The 13,113-nt window shown below is 37.7% G+C and overlaps 1 protein-coding gene across 1 annotated transcript in view; it reads right to left on the bottom strand.

The window, feature by feature from the left end:
• The window catches only part of LOC139963148 (signal recognition particle subunit SRP68-like), a 26,352-nt gene continuing 13,239 nt past the window's right edge, over positions 1-13,113 (bottom strand). The window contains exons 2-4 of the mRNA XM_071963694.1: positions 8,627-8,827; positions 3,672-3,750; positions 1-2,476 (exon numbers count right to left, since the gene is read on the bottom strand). Coding sequence (XP_071819795.1) covers positions 2,109-2,476; positions 3,672-3,750; positions 8,627-8,827 — 648 coding nt within the window. The 3' untranslated portion in view covers positions 1-2,108. The remainder of the gene's footprint in view (positions 2,477-3,671; positions 3,751-8,626; positions 8,828-13,113) is intronic.

Genomic DNA, 13,113 nt, shown 5'->3' with positions numbered 1-13,113 from the left:
TCTCAAGGTCCCTGGCTCAAACTCAACCTCTGCTTTTCCTTTTACAATACTCCAGTAAAAGGAAGAACAAAAAAAAAAGTGATACTTTGAAATAACTTCTTTATTTTTTAATGACAAATCAGTTCATGGACAGGATATACCTTCATCCCTCCCACCAATGTTAATACCCTTCAACTACCTGTCCAGAAACAGGTTATCCCTTATCAAATTATTATGCAAATACTAATCAAAACATGCAATACATCTTTCATAAACATTCTTAGTGATACCTGCATCTACTATTGAGATGGTTGGGTGCCAACAGACAGTTAGTTTCTATAATGTTTCTATTATTCATAATATCAGCCTGGAGGGCAGTTATTTAATGATGCTAAGCAGTCACATGTACATATGGGATAAGCCTATGGCCTTTTACTTCACACCAGGTGGCTATCCAATTCACACCAGTACATTCTTTTTGGACATTTTTACACATTTTTTAAACATTTGGAAGACCATTTTCACATGAGGGAAAAAGAAATGGATTTCTCCTAGATAAAAATAATAACCCCATCTTACTTTAGCCAGACAGGGCTTGAATCCATAGGTTTGCTTGACAACAAGTTCCCAATAAAAAAGAGTTGGCCTTCCATGGCTGATTGATGATTCAGTTAACAATACCATGGCACCCCTGCTACCATCAATATCATTTTCTTTAACTTTCATTTATTAACTAAACCTAATTTTGAATTAGTTTTAGATAACTCTTAATTTTTACATTTTTGCCCTCCAGTTTGAAAAAGGAAACGATACTACCATAGCACAAACAACATAAATGTGGAAAGGTTGCTCCCTTGCATTACCGTCTCAATCACCCCCCCCCCCCCCCCACTCCGACTACCACACCCCAAATTATTTACACAAAGAGTGCATTATTGAAAGTTTCTTTAAGTATAGCCTTATCAGTAAACCTGTGCTACTGCAAACTGAAAATTCAATTCAAAGATTCTCCCTCTTCACTTTCAACACTTTCATTTCTCCTTCTCGATCCTTCGCCTCACCAACCCCCCCCCCCACCCCTGGTCCTTCCAACTACCATCCATAACTCCTGCCAATATCAAATTCAGTCACCTTAACATCCCCATAAAGTGTCAGTTGGTCAAGTACCACAATGTTTGTAGACCAAGAAATCAACAACCGAAACCCATTTTTAAATCTTTAAAGCCCCATCAAATAAAGATGCTGTTTTTTTCTTCTTTTTTTCTAAACAAGACTAACACACAAACACCAAATCCAAAATATATAAAATTCCAATTCCCATTTTGAATATTCTTCAATTTTTTTTTGCCAATCTACATTAAAATAGTGAGTGTTATTCTTTTTGGCCTTCCTTCCCTCATCTTTGTGTTTGCATTGCGACAAGGTGTAGTTTTCTCTACTAAAAAAAACAAATAAAATAAAACTTAAATAAAAGATGATTATAGCACATGCAGGAGAAGAGTGAGAGCCCTCCCAAGTACTACCGACTTATGTATACAAAAGACCTCACGGACGCAGATTAAGGGTGAAGGAGTTACACCGATTTGAAGTTCCAAATAACCCGGACTAGCCCATTTGACCCGACGTGTGTCATTCCTTTGGTCTTATGATGGATGTTTACGAAATGTGATATATCAATCTGTAGGTACCTCACCTGAATTCACCCGGAAACACGACATGCAATACATGCAGATATAATCTGTATAATGCCAAACTGTATAATGCCAACACATACATACTGTAACAACTAAGACCAAAGAAGAGAAAAAAAAAAAAAAATTACATGGTTAGTTCGCCTGCTGACATTCCCACTGGGGATCGCATTTGATCCCGGAGAGACACTATTTTTCCATTCTTTTTCCGACATCGTGGCAAATCGAGAGTTACTTTTCACCCCCGCTCCACCATCTATGCAGGAACCCACCCAGACCCCCCTGCGCGGCCGATTTATTCTGTTCCAGTTTCTCGTCCAAGGAGGGTAACTCTATATGGTTCAGAGCTATGTCAAAGAAGAGCGGTTTGCACGGTTTGGTATTCATCCTTTCATATATAGTCCATCTTGCATTTTGCCTTTTGAAAAACAAGAACCCTTAATCTTCATCCAAAGCAGCAAAAAGTTTCTTTCCAAACACAGTAAACTGAGCAAATCGAGAGTTACTTTTCACCCCCGCTCCACCATCTATGCAGGAACCCACCCAGACCCCCCCCCCCTGCGCGGCCGATTTATTCTGTTCCAGTTTCTCGTCCAAGGAGGGTAACTCTATATGGTTCAGAGCTATGTCAAAGAAGAGCAGTTTACACGGTGACGGCTTAAAGTCCGGTGGGAATGCCGTGAAGTTGGGCTTGGCGGCCAGGTCCGGCTGGTTGGCGTTGTACCGGTCCAGCCTTTCCACCAGCGGTCGATTGTCCTTCAGACTGAGTTGCGCCATTCCTTTGCTAATGGAAGGTTCATTGGAATCTGAAAATTAACGCAAAGAGGTTCTTGGTAAGCCAATGCCTTTTTTTTTTTAAAGTATTCTTGGATGGAGGATATTTTCTATGGGTGAAAGTAGTCGGAGGGTGGAGGAAGTCAATTCAATTAATTGTGAGAAATGTCATTCAATTTAGGAACCACATAAGGCCTATTCTCATCTTTGTAGTACATTTGTTACCTTGAGCTACCTGACAATTCATAAGTAGGGGGATATATTGGAGTGGAATTTGGAGATTTGAATCCCTGAATAAAGAAAGTTTACAAAAACTTGTTAATTTGCAGTCATGTTTTGTTGTTGCTGTCACAAATAGAAATGGATACCCACTTTCTATTATTTGTAGAAGACAGAGACTGGTTCAATCGCAGTCTACAAGGCCAGATCCACTCTTTATATTTTGGCTTTCAATTTCTTTATTCTGACAAATTTCGATAGTATAAAAAAAGGGCATTTTTGATTGGGCTTTTGATACTTCCTTGTGATCCCTGGACATCATACATTCAGCTATAAGCAAACATAACTGTTGTCTATCCTGTCCACCACAATAATCCTATTGTAATATTTTCAGACCCTAAGGGCTAATAGGTCTCCCCTCAAAAAAAGGGTGAAAAAGGGCGGTGCTGCTTCCAACCGAATGAATCTTTTCACTCATTGTTTAACCAAAGAGAAAAATTTGGGAAAGAAAACAACAGGTTATTAATATAAAGGCCATATTTCTCTGAATCATTGTCTATGCTCTGATGGAATAAATTTGTTCCAGTAGCAGGGTTCAATTCCCAGGTTCCAAATGGACACGGCAGTTTAATCTGCATTTTCCTGACGATCAGACCCAAAAGAGAACATCGATATGTCTCTCCACCGTTATCCCAAAGAAGAAACCTTCAGAAACTCAAGGATACTAAAGGGATTTCTTCCTTTTAAATTAACCAGGGTCCTACACAAAATTAACAGGGTAGTAGCATGATGGTCTCTGCCTGATTCGCCCCTCCCCCCACCCAATTTCTTTTCTTTAATTTTTGGTATTCATCCTTTCGTATATAGTCCATCTTGCACTTTGCCTTTTGAAAAACAAGAACCCTTAATCTTCATCCAAAGCAGCAAAAAGTTTCTTTCCAAACACAGTAAATTGATTATTATTATTATTATTATGATTATTATTATTATATTATTATAAGTACATACCTAGAATGGAGGCCGCCTGAGCAGAGCAATTCAAGCCGTTGATATCTTGCGCAAGAGTGTCCAATTCCTCTACCTCCACCTATCAATTAAATAAAACCAAAATCTATTTGATGTCTTCCACATAAAGTTTTTTAGGGAGTGTCACTACCCCACAAGCCCTATAGGGTTTTTTAGTACACTTCCTTTCACAAGTTTTGTTTCTTATCTCCTTCTGTGTCATATGTCATACTTATGTTAAGATAGAACAAAAATAAATAAATGAAATGAAATAAATGAAATTAGTTTCATTTTTTTTTAATTCGAGTAAAAGCTTTGTTTTGTTGTTGTTGATATCGAGTCAAAAGGAGTTTAATTCTTGGTTGACCTGGCGAGAGGTCCTACGGGGGATAACAAGTTTGTTTTTATGGAACAGACATTTTTTTTCCCTTTGTTTTCTTGGAAAAGATGTCTATGTTCAGTCAGGGAATTGCTGGTAAATGAAGTTTGATATATTTACATTGGACAGGATAGCCATAATCATACCCGAGGTCGGAGTCGAAGAGCCAATTAGGGAGGGATTTCTAAAGGAGAGGAATTTCTAAGTACTGAGGATTATGGAGACGGAGTGGTTTCTATTGTTTGGGTAGGGAGTGGTTGCGGTTTCTATTGTTTGGGTAGGGAGTGGTTGCGGTTTCTATTGTTTGGTAAGGGAGTGGTTGCTACTTTATGTTTTAATCAATCGGTCATTGTTGGAGTTGTTTGTTTTGTTCTGTATATATAAGTATACTTGGAGTCGGGCCTAGACTGATTTAGGAAAGGATTTTTTTAATGGAATGAGACTTTAAGTAGTAACAATTGTGAATATAGAAAGGGTTTGGTTTTTGGGTAGTGAGTAGTTGCGACTTTGTATTTCAGGGGGAGGTCTTCAATCAAAGGGTCGTTCTAGAGGTTGTTTTTGTATAACTTGGTGTTGAATTCTTCAAGTCGGGTGAAATTAGATTTTGTGTTTCCTGCACAGTGAACGTACAAAGTAGCAATATAGGTAGGGATTTTGAGTGCCAGTCGATAAGCTGTGGTGTGGATTCTGTTTAAAATTTGTTTATTGGGATTAGAGATGGTAAGCAGGGTGATGCTCCCGTAACTGAGAATCATTTTACTTTGGATTAATAGATTTGGATAATTGTTATCGGAGGGAAGTTATATTTGTGTGAGAGGATTTGAATGGATTTAAGTTGGAACCAGCAGCGTCCTGCAGTTCTGTTACAATGTAGATTCAACGATAATTTGCTATCAAAAGTGGTACCGAGGAAGGTTGCATTAGGAGTAGCAGTGATTGAGGTGGTGAAAAGATTAATTTTGGAAATATGGTTATGGTATTTTGAGTTTATTATGGAGAAATTGGCTAGGTTAGATTTTGAGGGATATATTTTTGTTCTCCACATCGCATAACTGAACATAGCGCTCACGGCACTCAGAGAGGGTCCTTAACTGTGTAGCGCAAGAGCCATTTTGTGTGTGTTTTGACCTGTATCTTCATGTGTATTTAGTCAATCATTTTGGACCATCCACATTTTAAAAGCTTAAACTGTTAGCTTTCTGGTGGTGTATGCCTTAATCCATATATATTTTAGTAACATTACGCCAATTTTTAATTAAAAAAGTGATTTTAGGATATTTGCAATGAGATTACACTTGAAAACCCTAGTTTTTCCGCACTGTGTGGGCTATTTTTGCACAGTAACTTTTGCATGCGAAGTCCTATAATCCCAGTTCAAACGATGAATTAAACTATGAATATTCATCACGTTTTCTACCGATTCTTAACTAAATTGACCAATGAGAACCTTACGCCAAATTGCAAACCAAAAAGAAATCAGGGATATTCCTTCTGTTTCCCTTTGTTCTCAATCGACATGACGTCACAATACTGTACTCAGCACACGTTGTTGAATGTGCATTCAAGAAGTGTTGTTGTTGTCTTCGTTTGATTGTGATATCCTGAGTTATTGTTAGATTTAACTCAAAATGCTTCTCAGTAACTTTCAGAAGACTTTATTAATTCAATTAGTTGTAATTTCGGTTGAAAATAATACCTCCAAAGTGACATTTTCTGTATCCTTTGAACCTGTTTCTGACCACGCGATGAAACGACTAAGTTGGAACGTACCAAACCACAGTTTGTGGGGTATGTAGTTGTTCTAAAGAATATAGTTCTGTACTGTTTAGCATGCAATATAGCCTTACAGTGTAAGGTCTATACTAGCTGCGTATAAGACACTATTACTGATACTGTAGCCTATAGACTAATTCAAGTACAAGTCGTAGTGGGGGTTCGGTCTAGTATTACATTGGTATTAACCCCCTAATGTATAATGGAACAGTCCCTGTCGCTCTCCGCCGTTTCTTACGTAATCGATGTATACTTGCGTATTGTGAGGTGCACATGCTTCACTCCTCTCCTGGTTCAGAGAGGCGTCGCATGTGTTCCTGTAGCACTGTTCCTTAGTATGTAAGTATTCTCAATGTTTTATATAAGTATTAAGGGGCTTGATATTGTAATTGTATATCTCTTTTAATATCCCATTATAGATATTTGCCTTTAATGTGATTTTGCTGTATGCTTGTGCCTGTTATTTTGATTGCCTTTTTTTGTGTATTTGTTGTTTGCTTATTTGTAAGAGAATCTGGAGTAGAATATCTCGCCAGAGGTTATTTTTTGTTGGTATTCTGTACATTCTCCAGAAAGCCGCCGTTAACCCCAGAAAGCCGCAGTTAATCCATGTAAACCCCTGTACACCGCAGTTTGTCGTGCTGTTGGTTTTGCCGGTAACGATTGTAAGTTAATTATCAAGATTGTAATTGTCGCCAATCTTTCTCTATGTCTTGTTTCATGTTACCAAATGTTATTTGTTGTACTTCTTCCTTTTGTGCATTATTTATAAGGAGAAATATTATGCATTATTATGTTATGTATTATTGATTTGTTCAATTCATATGTTTATTTCACCAATGTTTGTATATTGATGTTTTGATATCTTTACTTTCTAGTTTTCATCGTGGTCTTGTTGAAACCATGCGTTTAAATAAATGGGTAAAAACCTACAACCACCTGTTCAGCTTCATTGAGCGTCGTCTCGGTGACAGTGAAAAAAAACCCTGGTTTTCGCAACATCTGAGACATCTGGTTTGATTTTTTCAAGTATGGTGGGCGTGTCCAAAAACTTGACATTTGAAACATTGAGTGATTTGGGGGTTCTTGGTATTCTTGTTTGATTAGGGATTGTTGAGGTTCTTGTTCTTCAAACCTTATTTTTACTTTCCAAGTTGGATTGTTTGTGGCATGACTAATGAGTCTTTTAGTTGTATTGGGGTGTATTCTTGGTCTTTGAGTTCTTGTTCAATATCTTTGATTTGAATTTCAGGGTTTATGCCACAGGCTACTACAGAGAAGTTTCTTTGTCTTACTTTTTGGGGGATTCTTGGTTTGGGGTTGCCTAGTTTAGTCTTTTGCGTCCATGGTTTCAGGAGGATATTTGCAGATTTAGGGTCATGGGGGTGATTAGGATGTCGTTACTAAGAAGACGGTTTATATTTGAGAACATGGCATTTGGTTTTTCTTCATTGATTAGTTTATCAAGGGTTATTGGGTTATTTGATAGTTCTGGTAAGATTCCTGATACAATGATTGTTTGAGCGGACTTTTTGGTGGTTGGTTTGGAGTTAGGAGATGGGTTTATTTCAACGGAGTTTGGACGTTGTCTTTTTCTGCTATTTTTGTACAGGGATCCAGTCATTAATGTCTATGTCAAAATCAGAGAGGTTTAGGTTTTCGACTAGGAGGGCGGTTATAGGTAGGTAAGGGGTTGTCATATTGGCAAAACAGCACCTCCCTACGGGTTTTAAATGGCTTCTATACAATGAAATTGATCATAGACTTCACTTACCAGAAAGAATTAGTCTGCAGCCTAAGACGGCGGATGGAAAGAATAGGAACTCCTTTTGAAGAGACCCACTATGAATCGAAAGTGTACTCGGTAGCCTTGTGTTGGTATCCAAGGACGTGTACATTCTGTAAATGGTGGATAAGTCATAGTGAAGGATGATGGGGTGGTGCTATGTCAAAAAGCTAACTGTTGTTCAATATAGTCCACAGAACCCTAAGGAAAGGAGAGGAATGCAAAAGAAATGAGCCAATTTTCTTCCAAATAAGTCTTGTACATTTAGCACAAAACATAAAGCACTACTTAGCAACTAATTCCAACAAAGTTTAGGCTGTGATTGAAACTTTACTGGTGGAAACATTAGTAAATATATATAACATTTTTAGGAACCATTCTTTCTTATGACTAACCTTGACTGTATATTGCAGCTTTCCAGCTTAGCTGGTGTTTTTCCATCAAATCAGCTCATCTTTGAGTTTTCTGATCTTGACAACAATCAACTGTCTTTTTAATTTACCACAACCCAGACCACACTAGTTGGCAACTCTTTCCAACAACCTAAGGCAACAATCATCAATTTAAGACAACCAAATTACTAATTTCAAATGATTCCAACAAACTAAGGCACCAGGTCTCATTAATTTAGCACAAAACAGACCACAGTAGTTAGCAACTCATATCAATAAACTAAGGCAAAACTTATAAATTTAATACAAACACACCACATTAATTACCAACAAATTATCACAGCACTCCTCTTCAATTAAGCACAAACAGACCACACTAATTAGCTACTCATTCCAACAAACTAAGGCACAATGTCTCTTTAATTTATCACGAAACAGACCACACCAAATACCTACTGGTTCCAACAGGCTAAGGCACTGTGTCTCGTAGGTTTAGCACAAAAACAGACAACACCAAATACCGACTGGTTCCAACAGGCTAAGGCACCGTGTTTCCTACAGTTAGCACTGATCTTGACAACAATCAACTGTTGAGAGGACAAGACTGATGTTAATGATTCTGGCTCACAATGATGTTTCCCTTGAAACTTAATTTTTCTCCAATTTCTATTGAATCACCTCCAGATAACACTTCCAGATCTCTCTGTAGAGGACAGGCTTGAAGGATCTTCTCGTATTTGGTGGAGTTGAGATCTTTCCCAAACAGAACGTTTCCTCTCACGGTATCATTTTGGATCCAAGCTTGTTGAGCAATATAGGCCACAGATCTCTGATGAAAGGAGAGGAATACAAAACAAATTAGTCACTTTTCCTCAAAGTAACAGCAAAAGTAAAAAAGTCAAACCCTGTTAACAACCAAACTGTCAGCCGTGAGGCAAAAGATGTGTACTCTTCTAGAGAGGCATTTTGTGAAAGAAATGGAATTATATGGTCAGATCAAAGTTATTGGACACTGGTTTGAAGAACTCTCAAAAAAGACCTCACTAAATACCAACTCGTTCCATCAAACTAGGTACAATGTCTTATTAATTTTCCACAACCCAGACCATACTAATTGGCAACTATTTCCAACAAACTAAGGCAACAATCATCAATTTAAGACAACCAAAATATTTATTACAAATTCATTCCAACAAACTAAGGCAACGGGTCTCATTAATTTAGCACAAAACAGACCACACTAATTAGCAACTCATATCAATAAACTAAGGCAGAACTGATCAATTTAATACAAGCACACCACACCAATTACCGACTGGTTCCAATTACCGACTGGTTCCAATAGGCTAAGGCTGAGGTCTTATACATTTAGCACAAAAACAGGCAACACCAACTACCTACTGGTTCAAACAGGCTAAGGCACAATGTCTCCTACATTTGGCAAAAAACAGACAACACTAATTAAAAACTAATACCAATAAACTAAGGCACCATGTCTCAATAATTTAGCACAAAAGTTACATTAATTACCATCTCATGCCACTAAACTAAGACACCAATTAGCTTCATTTTGATGTTGTCATGGTTGCTTGGAATGAGTGGAATGTGTAACTATGTTCAAACTATCATGGAACTTGTTCAGCCTTTCTGTAAGAATAGTAGTTTAGCACACAAAAAAAACACATCAAATACCGACTGGTTCCAACAGTCTAAGGCACCGTGTCTCGTACATTTAGCACAAAAACAGACCACACCAAATACCGACTGGTTCCATAAGGCTAAGGCACCGTGTCTCATACAATTAGCACAAAAACACACCACACCAATTACCGACTTTTTTCAATAGGCTAAGGCACTGTGTCTCATACGTTTAGCACAAAAACAGACCACACCAAATACCGACTGGTTCCAACAGGCTAAGGCACCGTGTCTCCTACATTTAGCACTGATCTTGACAACAATCAACTGTTGAGAGGACAAGACTGATGTTCATGATACTGGCTCACACTGTTTCCCTTGAATCTTACTTTTTCTCCAATTTCTTTACAGACATCCAAGACTCACAATTTTCCTTCCAATTTCTTCATCTTCTTCTTTAACCTGAGACAGTATTATAAAAGATAAGAAGATTTCATACATTGGAAAGCAGATACTGTAGACATTGCAACTAGACTAATTTTTATACACTCCCTCCCTTCCTCCCCTCCCTCCCCTGACTACCTAAACAACCCTGACTGCTGCCTCATTGATATAACTATGTATAAACAAATGAATATCATTGTGGTTTGGTGGCAGAAATAAACGAAACGAATACCAGAGCTTAAATATTTCTGTGTTACTATAGTAAACTGCATACCCAAACGGAAGCATTACAGAATCTTCAATGTCTCAGACCTCCAGCAGGATGTTACAGTCACAGTTCATGGGGTCTTCTTGTGAAGCAGTGTGGCCAATGCAATGCTGTAAAGACAAATATAAAAGCAATACAGTATGTATATATACCTATGGTGTCAAATAAATTTTAGTAGTTTTGTTTAGTAGTTTTACATTAGATCATCTTCCAGTTTGCGTATGCACATACCTTTCCGATAAATGTTTACAAACATGAATAAACTGTACCTCTTTTTGTTACTAAGTGCCTGTTTATTTTTAATACTTGTAATATGACTCATTAATGAACCTTACTAGACATTGCTATCAAACCTATGGAGCACTTCATAAAATGCCAAAACTTCCTTTGATGCACATTGTTCACTGTAATGGTCAAGTAAGGAATGAATGCAATACAATTTTGAGAACATTTCATCAGCCAAACAATTTTTGAGCAACATGTGCTAGTTTAAACAAACTTGGCAAGCACATTCATGAAGAACTGGAAAATTGAAAAATTTCTGAAATAAACATCATTCTTGAAACGAGAAACTTGACAAGTGATATAAGGACCGACACTTAAGCTACAACATGTACACTTAGCAAAGATGAAAACTGGCTTTTCAGCATTACACAAGTACGAACAACATATTGGTATATTCATGGTAAACCCTCATGTGCTTCCATGACTTCTAGCACCTGTGTAGTAATATTCTATATCAACAAGGACAGAGATACTATATATTGTACTTATCTCTCAATACTCTTAATATGTGTTTACCATGAGTTGTGTTCTTCACAACTTTCAATCAATGTTTTCAAATTAAAAACCAAACTAAAGACAATTACTCAACAATGAGAGGTCAACTTAGCAAAGTTCAAATTCGGTTTAATAATAATCAAAGTTTCAGTGAAACAGTTCTGCCGACCATAAAATCATGCCTTAGGCATTAAAAGAAGTCTATGATCTGATAAAGATATGCCTAGAGTTGGACCAATACTGTTAAGCCTAGCTTCAGGTCAAAATATCAAATTAATACATATATATCAATTTAGTTGCCTACGCTAGGTAACATCAGCTTGCATGGAGAGTTTTCTTCATACTTGAACCATCACCAACATCAATTAGACCACAGAGCTAGGCCTAATTGCTTGAGAATTTCATTTTACAAAGTACTGTTGCTTGTATAAGAAACCTAGGATAGGCTAGTTCGTCCTCATCTCTATCTAGCCTCCCCTTTGGTAGGCTAGCCTAGGTTTTCCCATTTTCATTTGGTGGTAGGCCTAGCCTGGGGCCATTTTTCCCTCCCCTAACAACATTTTCCTCCCACTAAAAAGTTGAGTAACTTACCTCCCCTACATCATAGGGGAGTCAAGTACAATTTTCATGGGAGTTAACTAAGGTTTTTCATGGGAGGCATATTGGCTAGGCTATGTGGAAAGAATACATGTTTTAAGTGGAATAACTGATTTAAGGGAGAAAGGTAATGTTAAGGGTGAAAAATTACATGGTTAAGGAAACTAACATACTATTTTCAAGGGAGGAGACTGTTGTTCTGTAGGCTCTGATGGCATATTTTCTTTGTAGAGTATTAAGCTAAAGAAAGTTGTGATAGTATGAAGGAAAATAGAAAATGTGACCAGGTACCTTACTTGTGTAACTGTTCAGTGATTGGAAGATAAAAAGTGTTTGTGAATAGGTCGGTTTGTGTGCATAGGATTGGATGCGAACATGGGGTAATTTACATGCGTGGAATTCATAGTGGTAATGGGTTGTTTGCTTGTATGGCATTCATTGTGGGAATGAAATAATATAGAAAATTTAGCCTATACTAGGTATGCCTTCCTTGGTTCCTCCCCTAAAATCGTTGTTTTCCCATTTACCAGTTTCTTCATTTACTACAAGTGTCTCTTTGAAATATGTTCCTTTCTTTCACCAAACTCCTAAATCACAAGATACATTTACTAATACTACGTACAGTTGCTTCACTACCTAAATGAATTCTTTCCACAGCCAAGCCGTCTTTCTTTCCTCCCCTGAAAAACATCAGTTCAACCCCTAAAAATAATTAATTATCTAACAGGAGCCGGCCTTGCCTGTCATGAAGGGGGGAAAAAGCAAAGAGAGAGAGCTTTCATCCTAAGCTAATTTGTCCGGCTGCGAGTTTCTTGAGGATGTGTTAGTTGTTACTGTTAAGTGCTAGATGGCATAGCCTAGGCTATGGTATGCTACTCTGGTAGGAATTTAAAGACAATTAAGTTAGGCCTACCCTAACTGTACTAGCCTTAACCAGAAAGTAATTAGGCCCAACCAGCTAGGTCTAGTATTTTGTCGGAAGATATAAAGTGACTTAGGCCTACTTTACTTACGTAAATTGTCTAGTGAATATCATATTGGCCGTGGCTATTCTTACGACTAGTCGTAACAATTATTTATAAACTATTCTTACGACATCGGCGAATTCATGCGAATTTAAAGTAAAAAAAGCAACTGCGCATGTAGTAGGCTAGGGGTAACCCTAACCCTAACCCTCAATGCAACCCTAACCCTAACCCTAACTGGAAATTATTGTTACTCCTGGTCGTAAAAATAGTACTCCTAGTTGTAAAAATAGCAACTGCGCATGCGCAAAAGGGAATTATCGTTACAACTAGTCGTAAGAATAGCCACTTTGTATCATATTAGGCCTAGGTTAGCATTCCAACTTACTAGGCCTAGGCTAGGCCTATAGACGCAAGTGCCTA

This window comes from Apostichopus japonicus, chromosome 21 (genome assembly GCF_037975245.1).
Source record: "Apostichopus japonicus isolate 1M-3 chromosome 21, ASM3797524v1, whole genome shotgun sequence".
Lineage (NCBI taxonomy): Eukaryota > Metazoa > Echinodermata > Holothuroidea > Aspidochirotida > Stichopodidae > Apostichopus > Apostichopus japonicus.
The sequence above is the reverse complement of the archived record's forward strand: the minus strand, read 5'-3'. Positions and strand labels throughout refer to the sequence as shown.